Below are 16,178 nucleotides of genomic sequence, written 5' to 3'. Positions count from 1 at the left end.
GGGGCAGAAACAAAAGCTAGAGCAGTGCCTCTGACTGCCCCATGCCCCACCTTCCTGACAATGAGAGGAAACGGGTCAGGAGCAGGCTCTGAGGGGAGGTGGGAACTAGCAGGCTGAGGGCCCAGGGGATGGAGAGAAGGCATGGAAGGGCAGAGAAAGAGTAAGGAAAAAAACACCCTGAAAGGGCATGAGGCAAAGAACATTTTACTTCCTGGCACCTGCTGGCAAAACAGGGACAAAATTAAAACCTACATGGGGAGTAAGAAGGAGATATTTAGATATGGAGGTTACTGCTACTTTTTTTTCCTTTTCTATTTTTATTACCTTAAAGAGGTTACTATTCAACAAATCAGTTATAAGGACAATGCATTTTGATCCATGTCAGCCCTTTCATCATTCTCCCCCATACCTCCCTAACCACCCCTCCTCCCAATTTAATTTTATAGGATATGCACGGAATATTCTCAATGCAGAAATTCTGCATGCTACCCCCTCCCTTCCTCTCTTCATTCTTTACTCCTTTCCCCTTGACCTACCTCACACACCTTTTTAAGTACCAGTTTCCTGGTATTCATTTTGTTGGCACTGCTAAGTTTTTGTAAGGAATTACATGCTTGAATGTTCTCCTGAAAATACCACACTTTGGTTAATACATTTGTGAACATCGGCATAAAACCCTATATGTATATTTGTAAATTAGATCTAAATTCCATACATGGGAGAACACGTGTTATTTGTCTCTCTGGGCCTGATTCACTTAACATAATTTCCAGTTGTAACCATTTCTTTCAAATGATGTAATATCATTCTTTATAATAAAGTAAGTAAAATTCCATTATGAATATATACACCACATTTTCTTGATCCATCCATCCATCGAGAAGTATCTGGGCTGCTTCCAGGCCCTGGCTATGATAATCAGTATAGCAATGAACAAAGTTGTACAGGTGGTTTTTACCAGACCCTGACTGGTAATGTTTTGGATAAATGCCCAAGGGTGAGATTGTGGGATCATACAGTAGTTTCTGTGTTTTGTTTTTTGAGGAATCTCCATACTGCTTTCCAGATATTGAACAAGTTTCAGTCCAGCCTCCCTCGAGGAGAGGTAAAACAAATGTTTCACTTCCCTCTCCCAGGAACAACTTCCCAAGAGAAACTGTCCCAATAAAAAACAGTAATGTGGCATTTCCAAGAAAAAAGAGTCAAGTGGAAATCCATGAGTGGCTTCTGAACTGATGATCCTTGCAACACTAGAGAGCACGTAGAGTGGTGGCAGCGAGACACTGATTAAAGGGGTCACTGCTACCCTCAGCCAGGAGAGGGGAGCCCTCTCTTCATCCAACCTGATGTTATTTTCTTCAAAGGTTGGTAAGTGTGGCTCAAGGTGATGCCCAACCCTTTTAGGCATCACATTCATAGAATTAGTGCAGTCACAACCACCCCCCCCCACCCAAGTTCCTTCACTTAGGGAAGTGAATTGTCAAGTCACCCTGTGAGCAAGTTCACAGCCAGCTTGGGTTTAAACCCTCTACCTCCCTGTGCTTTTTCCTGAACACCACAGGCCTTGATCATGACCCTTCTCACTCTTGTTTGGGTATAAATAAACTTCAGGGAGTAGAGCTGTGACTCAAGTGGTAGAGCACTAGTTTTGAGCAAGAAGGCCAAGGGAGCACAAGTAGGCTCTGAGTTCAAGCCCCAGTATCAGCACTACACTACAACAACAAGGAAGTCTAGCCCTTTCTGCTTTGAGTTGTGGATATGCAAGATTTGCTGACATGAAAACATCACAAGGCACAATGCTTTGTAAGGCTGAAACTGGGGTTGAAACTTACTTCCTCATGCACAGCTGGTAAGAGTCAGCCAAGGTGATCAAGACAGAGGGGTCTTGAACGGGTAAAATAAAGTCTTCACACAAGAACAGCTCTTTCAAAGGCTGGTCTCTTAGGGAGTACGATGTGGTTCAAGATAGAATGAGTTCAGAAGGGAACACCCCCAGAAATAGATATCAGATGTGTATAACAGTGGCCCTGAGTCCTGCCTATGACCACACAGATCTGAAAACAGACCCCAGGAGGAATGTTCTCATGCCCACCAAAAGCTGGGGAAAGACAAAAGACAGATGGCTGTGAAGGGGCAGGGACTAAAACAATCTTCAAAACAACCAAAATAAAGAGAAATGATTTAACCATCACTAATAGCTGAGCTCTCCTAAGACTTCTCTCTTTTTTTTATGCCAACTGCTTTTTTCTTAGGAGCAGGTGGCTAATTCCCACTCTCTCCCCTAAGCAGCCCCTACCATGACCAAAAGTGGGTGATCCCCCTCTTCTCACTGTCAGTTTACTATCTGATGATGCTAAACTCCCTGTGTGGCTCTCCACAAAGGGAAAGCTCAGCTTCAGTGGTAGATGGAGGTACAGGAGAGAAAGCAGGTTCAGCTAGGCCTCTGGCCCCCGTCATCATCATGAGAGTTTCTGTCCTCTACCCACTGCCTGCTGCCCACCTTCAATTCAAGAGCCCAGAGATGGCAGAACAAAGGAAAATGGCTGTGGCTCAGGCAGCGAGGCTGAGCTGCCAGCAAGCAGGCTTTTCTGCAGCTGAGTGCTCAAGAACGGAGGAGGGCCACGAGTGAGCACAAAAGAAGGTGGAGGGGGGGCTACAAGACTGACAGCAACCCAGGCACGGGCCTGGCCCCCACCCAAAGGCGCAGCTGGGCTGAGGGCTCGGCAGAACAGACTTCCCAAGGCGGTGGGAAAGCAGCTGACAAGCCCAGCAGTTGAACTGTACTGCCCCAGCTGCTCCCAACTCTTACCCAGGGGGCTCCAGGAACGGCGTGGGACTTGAGAGCAGGAGGGGATCTGAACAAAGGTGCCCACAAAAGGCAGGGCTCTCCTTGCCCTGGGAGCTGCTGGGCATAAAGAGAGGACAGGGCAAGGGCAGAACCCTGAGCTTGAAGTACAGAAAAAGCCCAGGAGAGGCTCTGGGCTGCCAGCAAGAGACATTACTAAACACAATGGGCTCCCACAGCCAACAACAATAGCAGCCCTGGCCACGCCCTCCTCCTGACCCCACCCCCCAAAATCCACAATGAGAGGCCCCAGGAAACCAGGGCAGAGCCTGTGAATAGCCCCACTGTCAGTCCTCAGGCCCCACCTCCTCAGCCACACAGGTCAGGCCTAGCTGCCACCCGGGCACAATCGAAACCTCTGTACTACCCAGGGCCAGACCCTGGACAACAGAGCGGCAGGCATAGGAAGCCCTGGAGGTCTCATGGGGACTGCATGTGACTGTGGTGGTGAGCAGTTCTTGAGTTCTCGGCATAGGGCTGAAGGCGGGGAGACCAGGGTCTAATAGGGGGTGGTGGTGTATCTGCCAGCCAAGTCTTGAAATCTCCACTTCCGGTTCTGCCCCTGCGTGGGGTGGCTAGAGGCACACAAAGGATGGCTGTGGTCTTCAGAGACACACAGAGGCTACTGGGACGGGGAGACAGCCAAAGAGCTCTAAGCACTGGGGAGCTGGCACTCACACATGCCCTCTGTTGCAGTCTTCCTCCCTTTAACCCATCCCAGAAAAGATAAAGCAAGTCTGCCCTGACCCCTGCTTCTTTTGCCAAGTCAAAACTGAAAGGCCATCTAGCATTTACCCAGCTACCTCCTACCCAAGCTTGTACAACCATCACATCACGCCAGCCAAGCCTGGCTGCAACACAGACAGAACAGGGTGGGGAAAAGAGGGGGATCCACTGAGGCTGAGGCCATAGCAGGAAGCCTGAGTTGGTGTCACACCAACCCTGGATCTGCTTCACTGCTTCGCACCACAGATCCTGCGAACTCCTGGGCAGCCCAGAGCCGTGGTGAGATGCCACCTCTCTCCCCAGCCTTCCTCACCCTGTTCAGTCACACTTCTGGGTACACAGGCCTCACGGACCCACAAGGCACTGCCAAGGGCTGCAAACATGATGCTCCTGGAGATGGACATGAGCTGGACCGGACAGGCCAGCACATACCCCCTTCCCGATTCTAGCTGAGCTGAAATATCAGCTCTTTGCTGGAGAAAACCTCAGAAACTTCCATCCTAACCTCATGGAACCAAAACAGCTGAGCCTGTGTCCTGACAGAAGGATCTCAGATACAACAGCACACACCTCAAGAGTGAGTTAAGGTTCACCATTCAGCTCCAGGACCCGCTGCTGAACTGTGCATGGAGAAATGAAGCGAGTGACTCTGGGATACTTTTGTTGTTGTTGTTTTTGAGTGAAACCTGCTAAGTGCAGCACAGTTTAATTAGTACACCACGGTGGGACTACGCTAAAGGAGTCCAGACATGCTCAAGACAGGAGTGGCCAGCTGAGGACTGAAGCCCCTCCCCCCCAGGGGAACAGAACTGAAAGGGTCACGACAGAAATAGGAATTTTTATTATATTATATATTTATATATATTATACATATATTTATTATATTATATTTTTTCTGTTTTGTTTTCTTGTCATGCATATATTTTTTGAAAAATAAATGAAACCTATTTATAACTCCTAAGATGTGACTAGATACAAAATACTTTACCAACACCAGGCATCGAAGTACACACTGCAATTTAGGCTGGAGGAGGGCAAGTTAAAAGGTTCTCTTGGGCTACAAAAAGAGACCCTGTCTCAAAAAACTTTGCCAATAGCTCTCCATAGGCAACTCCTGTTATCTCCATAGAACAGTCAGAGGAAGAAAGGGAGGGGAAGGAAGAATAAACCAGGGGAGAGGGAGGGATTACCTGAACAGGAAGCAACTCTAGAAAACTTCCTGATTACAACTCTACCCCCAGGCCCAAAATAGAAAGTTTCCCTAAGAGCAAGATTCTGACAAAGGCAGAAAGGCAACCGAAACTAATCATCGTAGTACCGTTGGTCCAGGCAGGCCACCCTGGGGAGCCTCTGCTGTCACCCAGTGAGGTTCCATCCAAGCCCTGGCGCTACGGACCCATCCCCATTTCAGCAGCTAAAGAAAGCGATTTCAACAGATTTCTAGGCTTGGCCCAACTCCAAGGACAAGCTAAAAACAGTTTCTCCAAAATCACAGCTCAAAACCTCCAGCCTCTTAGCCACAAAATTCCTTGTACCTTTCAGGGAAATGGAAGGTGCAGAATAGAGTTGCAAGACAAATGCATTTGTGTATTTATTCCTTGCTAAGAGGATACATATGTTGTTTAAAAGCCCCCTCTAAAGGGTGTGTCAATAAATACTCTGCACTCAGAAGCCTGCTGCATTTCCTCCCCCTTGATTCGGCCCCTAAGGAATAATACAAGAACCACCCCTGGCTCTCCTGCTGCTGGGGGACGGCCATTAGAGTCCTGACTGGCCACAACACTAGGAGAGAGACCTGGGCAGCAAAGAGTGGCGGAGGAGTAGGGCACTCTGTATGGAGCACCCCCACATCCGCCTCCGGAGCACCACAGCAAGCACCATTTCAGAATTGCCTCAAGTTCACAGCCAGCCCAGGCCACAGAAACAGGAGGTCGAGGAGAGAAGGTTGTGTTCGGCATCTCTCTTCTCCAAGATGTCTGCCGATCACTTCCAGGTGTTCTGTCAATAGCTCTCAAGTTCTAGAGTACAAACTGGACCTCTCAGCAAGCAAAGCACACCAGTGCTTGGAGCCCTCACAGTTTTTGCCCCCTAAGTGGGCCCCATGCAAACCCCTCATCAGGTCTTACCTGGACCGGTAACCATCTGTTAAACCAAGACCAGCTCCTTCCCAGGGTTCCCTCTCCAGGGAGGCACTGAGCCTAAAACCTGTCCATCAGTCTTCGCAATGGGGAACTACTGGGCTGCCTGAACCCAGGCTGGCTCTGCACAGAACTGGGCACCCACTCCAGTACCTGGGCACGTGCTGCCTGCTTTCCTATTCTTCTCAGCACTCCAGAACCCTCAGGAATGACTGCCCACCATTGTAACTGACTCATTTTCTTTATATAGCCCACCTAAAAGGCTTTTTTTTATTAGCCAGGCACCTGTGGTTCACACCTTTAATCCAAGCTATTCAGGAGGCTGAGATGAAGGACTGCAGTTTGAAACCAGCCTGGGCAAGAAAGTCAATGAGACTCTTTTATCTTGGATTAACCATTAAAAAGCTGGAAGCAGAGCTATGGCTCAAATGGTTGAGCACTGCCCTTGATGAACAAAGCTGAGGAACCGAGCCCAGATACAGAGTTCAAGCCTCAACGCCAGCATAAAAAAAAAAAAAATCACTTATCTTGTTTACACTACTGCTAGTATGTCACCGGAAGCAGCTAGACAGCAGGAGACAATGACTGGGAGGCAGGGTGGCTGCAGAAGACAAGGATGTCATTACAAGTCTTCTCCAGCAAGGGTGGACACAGGCTTAGGGGCCTTCAAGAAGCTGAGTAGGTTCCAATCAATTTTCCTTATGAACACAGGCAACCGGATGCCTACAAAGCTGGCTGTTTGGGTGAAGGCAACCCCAGGCGGAGACAAACCAAACAGGTCATCTCTGCCAGGGAAGCTGGTGAGAACTTGACCAAGTATGAGAGGAGGGGCAAAGAGAAAGCCAAGACTAGCGTCACTCTAGAGAAGGAAGAAAGGGGTTGGCTGGAGGCAGTCATTCAAAGGGTTCAGGCAACACACAAAGCTAGTGAAGCTACAGGATCCCATGAGCAGAATCCCCAGCAGCTCCCACTCGAAAGACCTGGGAATGAGTAGTCCAGGAACATGCAGTCCAGATGAGGGAGGGAGGGAAGGAGGGAAGGAGGGAGGATATCACCCCACAACACCTCCCTAGACCCAGCTAAGATTGCAAAGTTGTCAGACCAGTTTGCCAGGAACCAGGAAAGCAATACACAGGAGGTCTTCAGAGGTCAGTCAGGCGGGTAGGACTGGCAGCTAAGAAATCAGCAATGGAGGCACAGAGGCAGGGGGCTGCAGGGACATGAGGCACAGGTCCACAGCATGTCCCAGGTACATGGGGGAAGGCTAACAAAGTAAACAGGAAGAGAGCCAAGAGACAAGGAGCCAGTAGGTGCTGGAAACCAAAGGACTAAGGTTTCTGAAAGCAAGGACCCCCTTAATTCAGGAGCCACAATAACTGTGCCAAAGACAGTGACACAGGTAGAGGGGAACCAACAGGAGAAACACTCCCGAGAAACAGATGTGAGTGGTCTTGGGCTTGGCCAAGTCTGAGAACCAAGGGTAAGACAGAACACAGATCAGACACCAGTGGCTCACACCTGAAATCTTCCTAGCTACTCGGGAGATGTAAAAATCTTGATTTGAAACCAGCCCAGGCATAAGAGTTCAGGAGTCTCTTATTTCCAATTTACCAGTAAAAAGCTGGAGGTATAGCTCAAGATGTAGAGTGCTAGTCTTGAGCAGAAATGCTAAGGGAACTAAGGGAACACTCCTCAAGCCCCAAGTTCAAGCCTAGTACTGGTACAAAAAAAAGGGGAGTAGATAATTCTTGTCCTCACTAAATGTATCAAATGCTCTGAGCTTTCTACTCGATTATTTCTGACCTTGGGCTTCTATCTTCATTGTTATAAAACCTCATTTCAGGCTAGGAATGTAGCTTTTAGAGGTAGAGTGCTTGACTGAAATGCATGAAGTCCTGGGGTGGATTCCTCATTACCATACGAACAGAAAAGGCCAGAAATGGTGCTGTGGCTCAAGTGGTGGAACGCTACTTGAGCAAAAGAAGCTCAGGGACAGTGCCTTCTATCTACTCAAATTCTCTCTCCACTGCCATCCATCCCCCAGAAAATACCTGACCCCTTGCCTACCCTCAGCAAGAATCCTGCTAGGTCCATTTAGCAAAAAATTCCCTCATCTTCTAAGAAATTTTCAAGGATCTCTGCATACTGCTCCTTGTTCTCATTTTCCAATTCTTTTGGAAGTTGAGCCCAACTTTAAAAACTCTTACTTAACGATCCCATTGCAATAGTTTTGCCTTAACATTTTTAACAAATGCCAGAATGGTTTGGGTTTTGTTTGTGTTTCTTTAACCATAGAGAGTTCCCTATTCAGGGACCCGTCACTGCCCCACACAGGGTGGGCGTCACACGCACTTGGTTGGGGGCCTGGCCTCCTCTAAGCATGTGGGAAAGCCAAGGGTTAGGGGCAACTGTAGCCTGGCCTTAGAATGGGGCAAGTATGGAAGGCAAAGGAATAGGACCTGAGCACCCCAGACCTCCACCCAAGATGGGGGACAGCCCCCTCAGCCCAACAGTCAGCACACACTTCCAGGAAAACCCCAGGGAGGAGATTCATTAGCCTCCTGTCCAGTCCTGTTCCCTCCCCAAGTCCACCCATGAGACAGCACAACTCCAGTTCTGTCGAACACCAGGGAAAGGAGTCTGGGGAGCACTGGGCACTCATCCACCAGGATCACAGCAGCTGCTTCAAGGCACTGCCATGGCTCTCCGCCATCCAAAACAGGCTGAGGGACACCCAGGAAGGCAGAGCCACTCCCCCTCCAGCTAGCTAGCTGACAGACACACACACACTTTAGGCCTTTCACCTGGCTGATCAAAGGAAGGGTCAGAACACATCTCAAGAAATGAAGATTTCAACTCCTGGCAGCCCAGACCCACTTAACCTGACTACCAGGCCAGCTACTGACTTAAAAGAAAAAAACCACAGCCCCACACAGCCCTACTCAATCCCAATCCACCAGGCCAAGGGGTGGAGGAAAAGTGAGGTTCCTAGAATCACATGCAGACTGCTGAAAGGCTCTCCTAGAGATGACAGCTATTCCAAACCAGAGTGTTGGGCACAATTCAGGGGCTTCAGATGCCACTTTCCGTGCCTGCACTGTCTGCTCCTGCTTCTCTGAAGTTCAAGGCAGGAAGGAAGACTGCATTCTGCTTTCTTTACAGCTGGTACAACTTCACAATTGGCCTGCTCTCTCCCTCTCCTTCCACCTACCAGCCAGGTTGTCCATCTTCATGCTAAATGAGCAGAGGCACCAAACGCTGCCCCTGTACTCTACTGAACCAAAACAACCACTTGCTTGGTCTAAACCAACAAACTTTTAGGAGAAAATGGATAAGAGACTATGAAACTCAACAAATCACAGACTCATACTCCAAGACAGAACTCTGATGAATGCAACCTAAAGCAAACCAAAAACACCTAGACCAAAGTATCTCAAAATATGGATCTACATAGCTCCCCAGGACTGACAACGAGTCAAGAAGGGGCTGGAAACCACAATCCCACAGGTGGGAAAACAGAGGCCCTAGAAATGGAGGGAAGGATAGTGAATTAACCATGAATTAACCAGGTCTTCTCATCTCTACCAGTGTCTACTGGCCCTTCTAGATACCAAGCAGGGGACAAAGCACAAAAGCAAACCTCACAGTAGGGCCTGCACTCTGGACCTGGGCACTGTCCCCGAGCTCTTCAGTTCAAAGCCAGCACTCTACCACTTGAGCCACAGTACCACTTCCGGTTTTCCACTTCCAGCTTTCCAGTGGCTAACTGGAGATAAGTCTCACAGACTTCAGTGCCTGGGCTGGCTTTGCACTGAGATCTGAGGATCTCAGCCTCTTGAGTTGCTACAATTACAGGCGCGAGCCAAGTTGTCCAGCTCCAAATATATTCTTATTTGCCCTAATTCTGGCTTTCAAATGGCAGATTTGTCCATCTTTAAGAAGTGCTTTTGTCACTGGTGACTCAGAAACCTGCAATGACACACACAAGTGTCATTGTGGGGGAATGAAAGCCACCAAGGAGGGCTGTGTGGCAGAAAAGTGGTAGGCGTTAATGCTAGTCATAAAATGTTTTCCATCCTCTTCCCTTCCCCACCTTTTAGATAGATATGGCCATGTGACTTACTGCAGCCAAAGAAATACCACTTTGTGGACAGAAGCTTTAAGCTAGATAGGACTCATCGTACTTTCTGTGTCCAAAGCCTAAGCATGGATCCTACCTGAGGTTAACAAAGGCAGAATGATGCCTCTGAGTCTTGGGATTGTTGTTACCTCATCAAATCCTGCTCTTTCCAGACAGCTACAGGTAGTCACTGATTCCCTGCTTGTAGGGGGACAGAAGCTACATCATGAATCAACAAGCAGGTTCAGAGGTATCCGCTGTGTGCCCAGGCTGTGCCAGATGGGCAGGTCGTTTTCTGAGGCACCTTCACTGAAAGGGTTCAGTAGTTCTGCTGTAGGCTTGTTCAGTAAATTCATCAGTTTTAAGCACCTCCAGGAGAAAGGCACTCTCTAAATTAGAAATGAGGAAATCCAACTCATACTAAGACCAAGAGTAATTATCTGTAACCTCTCTGGGCCACAGAGAGGTTACTGTAAAATGGGGGGCAGTTAACATCAATCATACCAGGTAGGTGCAAGGATTAAACAAGCTAATATCAGTAGTACTAGGATCATGCTTGGGGTAAGTCTCCGAAAATATTCTTAGTATTTTCAATTAACTTGCTGTTACCTTGTAATTGCTACAAGCTTGATCGCAACCTTCACTAGGTTTTCAATCAGCAAAGGTTTTCCCAGGGCTGGCACAACAACATTTCATGGACACTGCCAAAATGAATTCTACTTCAGCAGAGGCAAAACAAGGTGAAATACCTGAGCACATGGTGTGGGGGGCGGCGGGATCCTAAAGAAATGGTTCCAGAAGCTTCCTTGCAGCCTGGCTCCCTGGAAACTTCATTAACACCACAACCTACAAAGTGGCCTACCCTCCATTCCCAAATACAGCAAGCAAGGGAGGAGCCCACAGAGACTAACACAACTTCCTGGCTGGGAAGGGGGGTTGGGGAGGAAGAAGAAACCAGCATCCTTCCCAGGGCAGGCAATCCATCTACAGCCCCCTCCAGGGACAGTGGTGGCTTCCATTCCCTTTGGCCTGAATGGTATTGCTAAACTAAGCTAAAACACCACTGGGCACCTAACACAGGTCCCCTATCTGGGTTCTGAGACCTCTCTCTGAGTTCACAGCTCTTCGGTGAGATCCTTGGAAAAGTACCAGGCCCCCCACAAGCTGTCATCAATTCTTCTCTAAGTAAAGAGAAAATGGCATTAGGTGGTCCAAGCAGGAGTGCTCAGAAATGTGGAGAGGGATTTATCAAAGACTTCAACTGAAGGGAAGTGCAATCAATGGTGTCACAAAGAGAAGAGGGCACCTATCTGACAGCCTGTCCCCCCCCAAACAACAGAAATCCTCAGGATATGCTCTGAATGCAGAGGATCTTGAATTCCAGGCCAACTTGACTACAGAGTGAGACCCTAGAGGGGAGAAAGAGCAGGGAGAGGGAAAGGGAGGGAGAAAGAGGTGAGGATGGAAGGAAAGAGAAAAGGGAATGAAGAAATCCTCACAGTCCAAGAGAGACCTTAAGCCGTGGGGGGCTGTGATGAGGGATCTGGAGATTCCAGGAGGACCTGGGACCCCCACCAACCACTGAGCTGGCAGAACTTGAACCTCAGGCTTCCATCTACAAACGGAGAAAGCTGGCTCAAGTGATCAGCGGGCACCAACTTCTACTTGGGAGTTCAAGGGACAGACAGGGTGAAGGCTATTTCTGAGAATTTGGCAGGCAGCTGAGCAACTCCCAAGGATTTCTGCGGACACCACGCCTGCAGAGGCTCCAATCCGGTGTCAGGCACTCCCTTGCCAGGGACGGCTCCACGTGCCCAGTCAACCAGCACTTGGGGACAGCCTTGGAGGGATCACCATGGACGGCTCAGCGGCCAGCGCCGAGCAAAGCACGGACCAAGGACTCCGAAAGTATGGCCCGCGCCACGCCTGGAGACCAACTTTTAAGTCCCCAAGAAATGTGTCAGGGCGGTCACTTCCAGTGACACACACACACACACGCTCCCCATGCCCCTCGCTGCCACCACCCCCCTTCCCGGGGTGGTGGGTGGGAACTGGGGAAAAAGCGCAGACAGCAGCCCAGGCTGAGCCAACTCCACAGCCCCAACCCCAACTCGACCATCGCCTGGGCTGGGTCAGGGGTCGTAGGCCTTGACTTCCCCCATCAGACAAGACCCGTCACGAGGAACACGGAGGAGCTGGATCGCCCGTCCCCATCCCAGCTTGAGCCGTCACGAGTGGAGCGCACCAACCTCAGAGCGCACTGAGGGCCGGGTGGGGGCCGGGGGAAGCCCTCCTCCGGCCTATGCCCACCTCCTCCACCCCCTGACCCGAGTCCAAGGACCCGAGGTCGGTGACCCCTCCAAGGACAGCACCCATTCCCCCCGGATCGCGCGGCCGGTGATCGGGAGCCGAGCCCCGGAGCTGCAGCCCCGCCGCCGCGCCCGCCCCCGGGTCCCAGCGCCCACCCCGGCTGCGACGCAGTGCGCGCGGAACCCGGGCGATCCGCGCCGGAGCGCCCGCCGCGCCCCTCGCTGCTCCGCCCCGCGCCCGACTTCGGTTCAGCGGGGTCCGGGCCGCGGCCTCCAACCCAGGGCGGGCGATCCGGGCGAACAAAGCCAGCGCCGCCCGCCGAGCCGCCCCCAGGCAAGCGGGGTGTGGTGGCCGGGGAAGGCGGCGGGGGGTGGCGAGGGCCGGGGCGCGAGGAGCCCCAGGAGCAATCCGGTCCCCGGAAGCCGCTCGGGGGACTCGGGCGCAGACAATGAAGAGGGGCAGGCCCGACGCCCGAGTAGGGCTCGGGGCTCCACTTACCCGGCGCGGCCCCGTCGGCCGAGGAAGTTAGAGCAAGTTCGGCGGCGCCGGGCGGGAGGGCGCGACTCAGGCCGTCCGAGCGGCGGGGGCGGGGCGCGGAGGGGCGGGGCCGGGGGCGCGGCGCCGGGCGGCTGCGGAGGAAGGGGCGCCGCTTCCCTGCGCCGTCAGTGAGGCCCCACGCGCCAGGCCCCGCCCCCCGGCCGCTGGCCACGCCCCTCCGCCGTCGGCCCCGCCCTCCGCCGCTCGTCCCGCCTCCCCACCGCCAGGCCCCGTGGGCGCTCCCGCAGGTCACCGGCCCGCCCCTTTGTCCCGCTCTGGGCGGTGCCTGCGGCCGGGAGCCGCCGGGAGCCGCGTCCTGCGCGTCGGTGCTCGGTGCGGGCGGAGCCTGGAACCCGGCCAGGCACTTGTGGCCCGGCTGCTCGCTCGACCGAGACGCGCTGCGCCCACGCTGCTGCGGCCTGGTCGCGGAGAGTGCGGAGAGGGGGTGTGCGAGCGGTGAGAGGCCCGGACCCCGGGGGTGCACGGCGGGACTGGCGGGAGGTGGGCGAAGGACTAGGAAAATGGCTGTGTGTGGAAGATGGAAGGCGGGCCTTGCAAACGAACCGGAGGAGAAGGGGCCGTAGTAAATGGTGGGTTTCATTTCCTTGCCACCGAGCGAGCTGTCCGGACTCGGCTCCTTCGGCGTTGGTGCTCGAGCTTCCTTGGGATCGCCTGCCGAGGTTTGTGCCTCACCTTGCTGCCCGGGCGGCGGCGCGAGGCCCGCGTGCTGCACCGTCCACCCCGCCGGCTGGCCGACCTCCCAGCCTCGGCCTGCCCACCTGTGGGGCGAGCCGCAGGCACGCCCGGAGCAGTGCTGGGGGCGCAACGCAAACCGTGGATCTGTTAAGACCTGATGTCATCTCTTCTCCTACCTGGCAACCAACAAGTTCAGTCCAATGCTTTGCTTCCTTTCTTTCCTGAAAGAAAAAGAAAAGAAACTCTTGCAGGAGATCTTTCTGCTCGCTCTAGTTCTTGTTTTACTGAAGGGAATACAGCCTGTCTCTGAGCAGGCCCAGGGACCTATGCAAAGGTGTTAAGAGTTCTTTCCAATCAAGCTTAAGCCCTAAAGGGCAAAGAAATGAAAGGGGTGGGGGGGAAGAGCGCATGCCCCAGAAGCTGATAGCTGTAATCCTAGCTACTCCAGAGTCCTAGATGTGAGAGGGTCACTGGGCAAAGCCAGCCCAGTCAGGAAAGTCCATGAGACTCTTATCTCCAGTTAACCACCAAAAATGCCCCGTGTGGAGCTTTGACTCAAGTGGTAAAGCACTAGCTTTGAGCACCAAAGCTCAGGAGCAGACACCAGAGGCATTGATGGAGAATGCTAATTTATCCTAATAACCTTATTTCCCTTCCCTCTTCATGACATAATTTTCAATTCTGTCTGACCACATGGCTTCCCAGAATGAAGGCAAATTTCTTAGCTTCCCCTGTAGCTACCTATGCCATGTGACTTAAGTTCCAACCAATAGAAATAGCCAGTAACAGTCATAGGCAAATTTTAAAGTGGCAGTAAAGGGAAGCAATCAAAGGGCGATCTTCAGCCCTTGCTTTTTAACTGCATTCATGGGTACATGGCTAGAGTTCCAGTAGCCATATAAACTCTTGTGGTACACCCCACGTTTTGAGAAGGAACAAGTTAGAATCATTGTGCTTTCCCAGTAGAGAAAGTTGCCATATCTACTGTAAGATACCTATCTCTTGACCTTGTATATATGGGAGGAAGAAATGTACCTTGTTGAACTTCCTGTTTTCTGTTGCATGTAGAGGTGGGGTTTAAATAGAATATGGGAGAAGCTATAGCAGGTTTGCCCAGAGATAGAAACAATCCAGGGAGAAGAAAGGACTGGTTATCCTGATGAGCAGGTGAAAGGGGAAGGGTTACTTCCACCAATGGAGGGTCATCTCTGATGAGAAATACCTCCACTGATAGGAAGGAAAGAGTGTAGATGCTGAGACGTCTCCAGTAAAAGGAAGATGATCCTGATTTCTGCTGAATCCTGGGTGGGTGTGAAATAACTCGGGAGTGCTGAAAGAGGTGGAAAGAGCTGCTGTGAACCCTTGTCAAGTTGATGCTGAAGGTTCTGCCAGCCTGAGCAGCCTCTGGGGACATTCTTTTTCCTTTTTCTCTTTTTTTCTTTTTCTTTCTTTTGGTGTTGTTGGTCATGGGGCTTGAACTCAGCTTGAGCACTGTCTCCAAGCTCTTCAGCTCAAGGCTACCACCCTACCCTTGAGCCAACCCCTACTTCCTGTTCTCTAGAGGTTAATTGGAGCTAAGAATCTCAGTTCTTTTTGTGTCTGGGCTGGTTTTGAACTATGATCCTCAAATCTCAGCCTCCTGAGTAGCTAGGATTACAGGTGTGAGCCACCTCACCCGGCGTGGGGACATTCTTTTTCTAAACCAAGTGGCCACACTGCTATAGAATATGAAGAGGGTATAATGCCTACTGAGCCATCATGGCTCCCCTTACTCCATACCCCAACAAGCCTCAGCAGACAGCTTCTCTGAGACTCAGACTTTACCACTCTTCCACCAACATAAAGTGACCTCCAAAGAGCATCAAGGCTGCTCAGCACAGAGCGTGTCTGTATGTGGAAGTTAGAGCTAAACTGTAAACATATACAGGGTCATATGCAGATAGATACAAATTAACTGAAGTGTGTGCATGGGAGAGGATTCCAGTGATGTAACTCCTTTGAGCAACTCAAAGTTTGATAAAATGAATGCCAGGATGCTGGAACATGTATTGCCAGGGTGAGGGGGTCAAAGGAAGCCAAAGGAATAGATAAGTGGAAAAGAAGAGGGGGAAAATACAGTCATAATAGTTAATGCCCATATGTAAAAATGGAACCAAGTAACTTGAAGGGCTAGATGGGGTTGAGAGAGATGAGGGAGAGTGAATAGAGAGGTGGTATTGATCAAGATGCATTGTACTCACAAACTGACTGGTTGAATTGAAACCCCTTTGTATAACTACTTGAAAATACATTTTTAAGGTAATAAAAATAATAGTTGCATAGTGATTCCCTTCCTGAATACTTACTTGTTAAGCATGGCTTTTCAAATATTATGTAAAAAATCAGTGTTAATAAAATCTTTTAATTAAAAAAATAGTCGCCAGGTACTAGTGCCTCACGCCTGTAATCTTAGCTACTCAGGAGACTGAGATCTGCGAATCATGAGCAGAAAGTCTGTAAGATTTAACTCCAAGCCAGAAGTAGAGGTGTGACTCAAATGATAAAGCACCAGTCTTGAGTCAAAGGACAGTGCCCCAACCCTGAGTTCAGGCCTCAGTGCTGTCACATAAACAAATAAGAAAATAAATAAGAAAATAATTAGGATATAGATAATCCCAATTCCTAAACACATTGTACTATAACCAGTGATTTATTTTCTAGACTATCCCTTCAAACTGTAATTGCCCCCATATTGTTGAATTACAGAGCTGGCTCCACACCTGATTATAAGAACAAGAAATAGTTCCAGAAGAAGACAAAGCGTGTG

The 16,178-nt window shown here is 50.6% G+C and overlaps 1 protein-coding gene across 2 annotated transcripts in view; it reads right to left on the bottom strand.

Annotated features, from left to right (window-relative positions):
• The window catches only part of Tspan14 (tetraspanin 14), a 44,841-nt gene extending 32,132 nt beyond the window's left edge, over positions 1-12,709 (bottom strand). Inside the window, exon 1 of one of the 2 annotated variants that reach the window (XM_090346686.1) lies at positions 12,638-12,709. Coding sequence is in view for 1 of the 2 variants with exons in the window: in XM_090346685.1 (XP_090202811.1) it covers positions 5,698-5,713 (16 nt within the window). In the remaining variant the exon portion in view is untranslated. Of the gene's footprint in view, positions 1-5,697; positions 5,718-12,637 lie in introns of those variants that run through there. The other variant, XM_090346685.1, reaches the window with a different exon arrangement.
• Positions 12,710-16,178: the final 3,469 nt, after the last annotated feature.

The sequence above is a fragment of the Megascapheus bottae genome, chromosome 15 (genome assembly GCF_031878675.1).
Source record: "Megascapheus bottae isolate mThoBot1 chromosome 15, mThoBot2.hap1, whole genome shotgun sequence".
NCBI classification, from domain to species: domain Eukaryota; kingdom Metazoa; phylum Chordata; class Mammalia; order Rodentia; family Geomyidae; genus Megascapheus; species Megascapheus bottae.
Note: the sequence above shows the minus strand (reverse complement) of the source record. Positions and strands in the feature narration are given on the sequence as shown.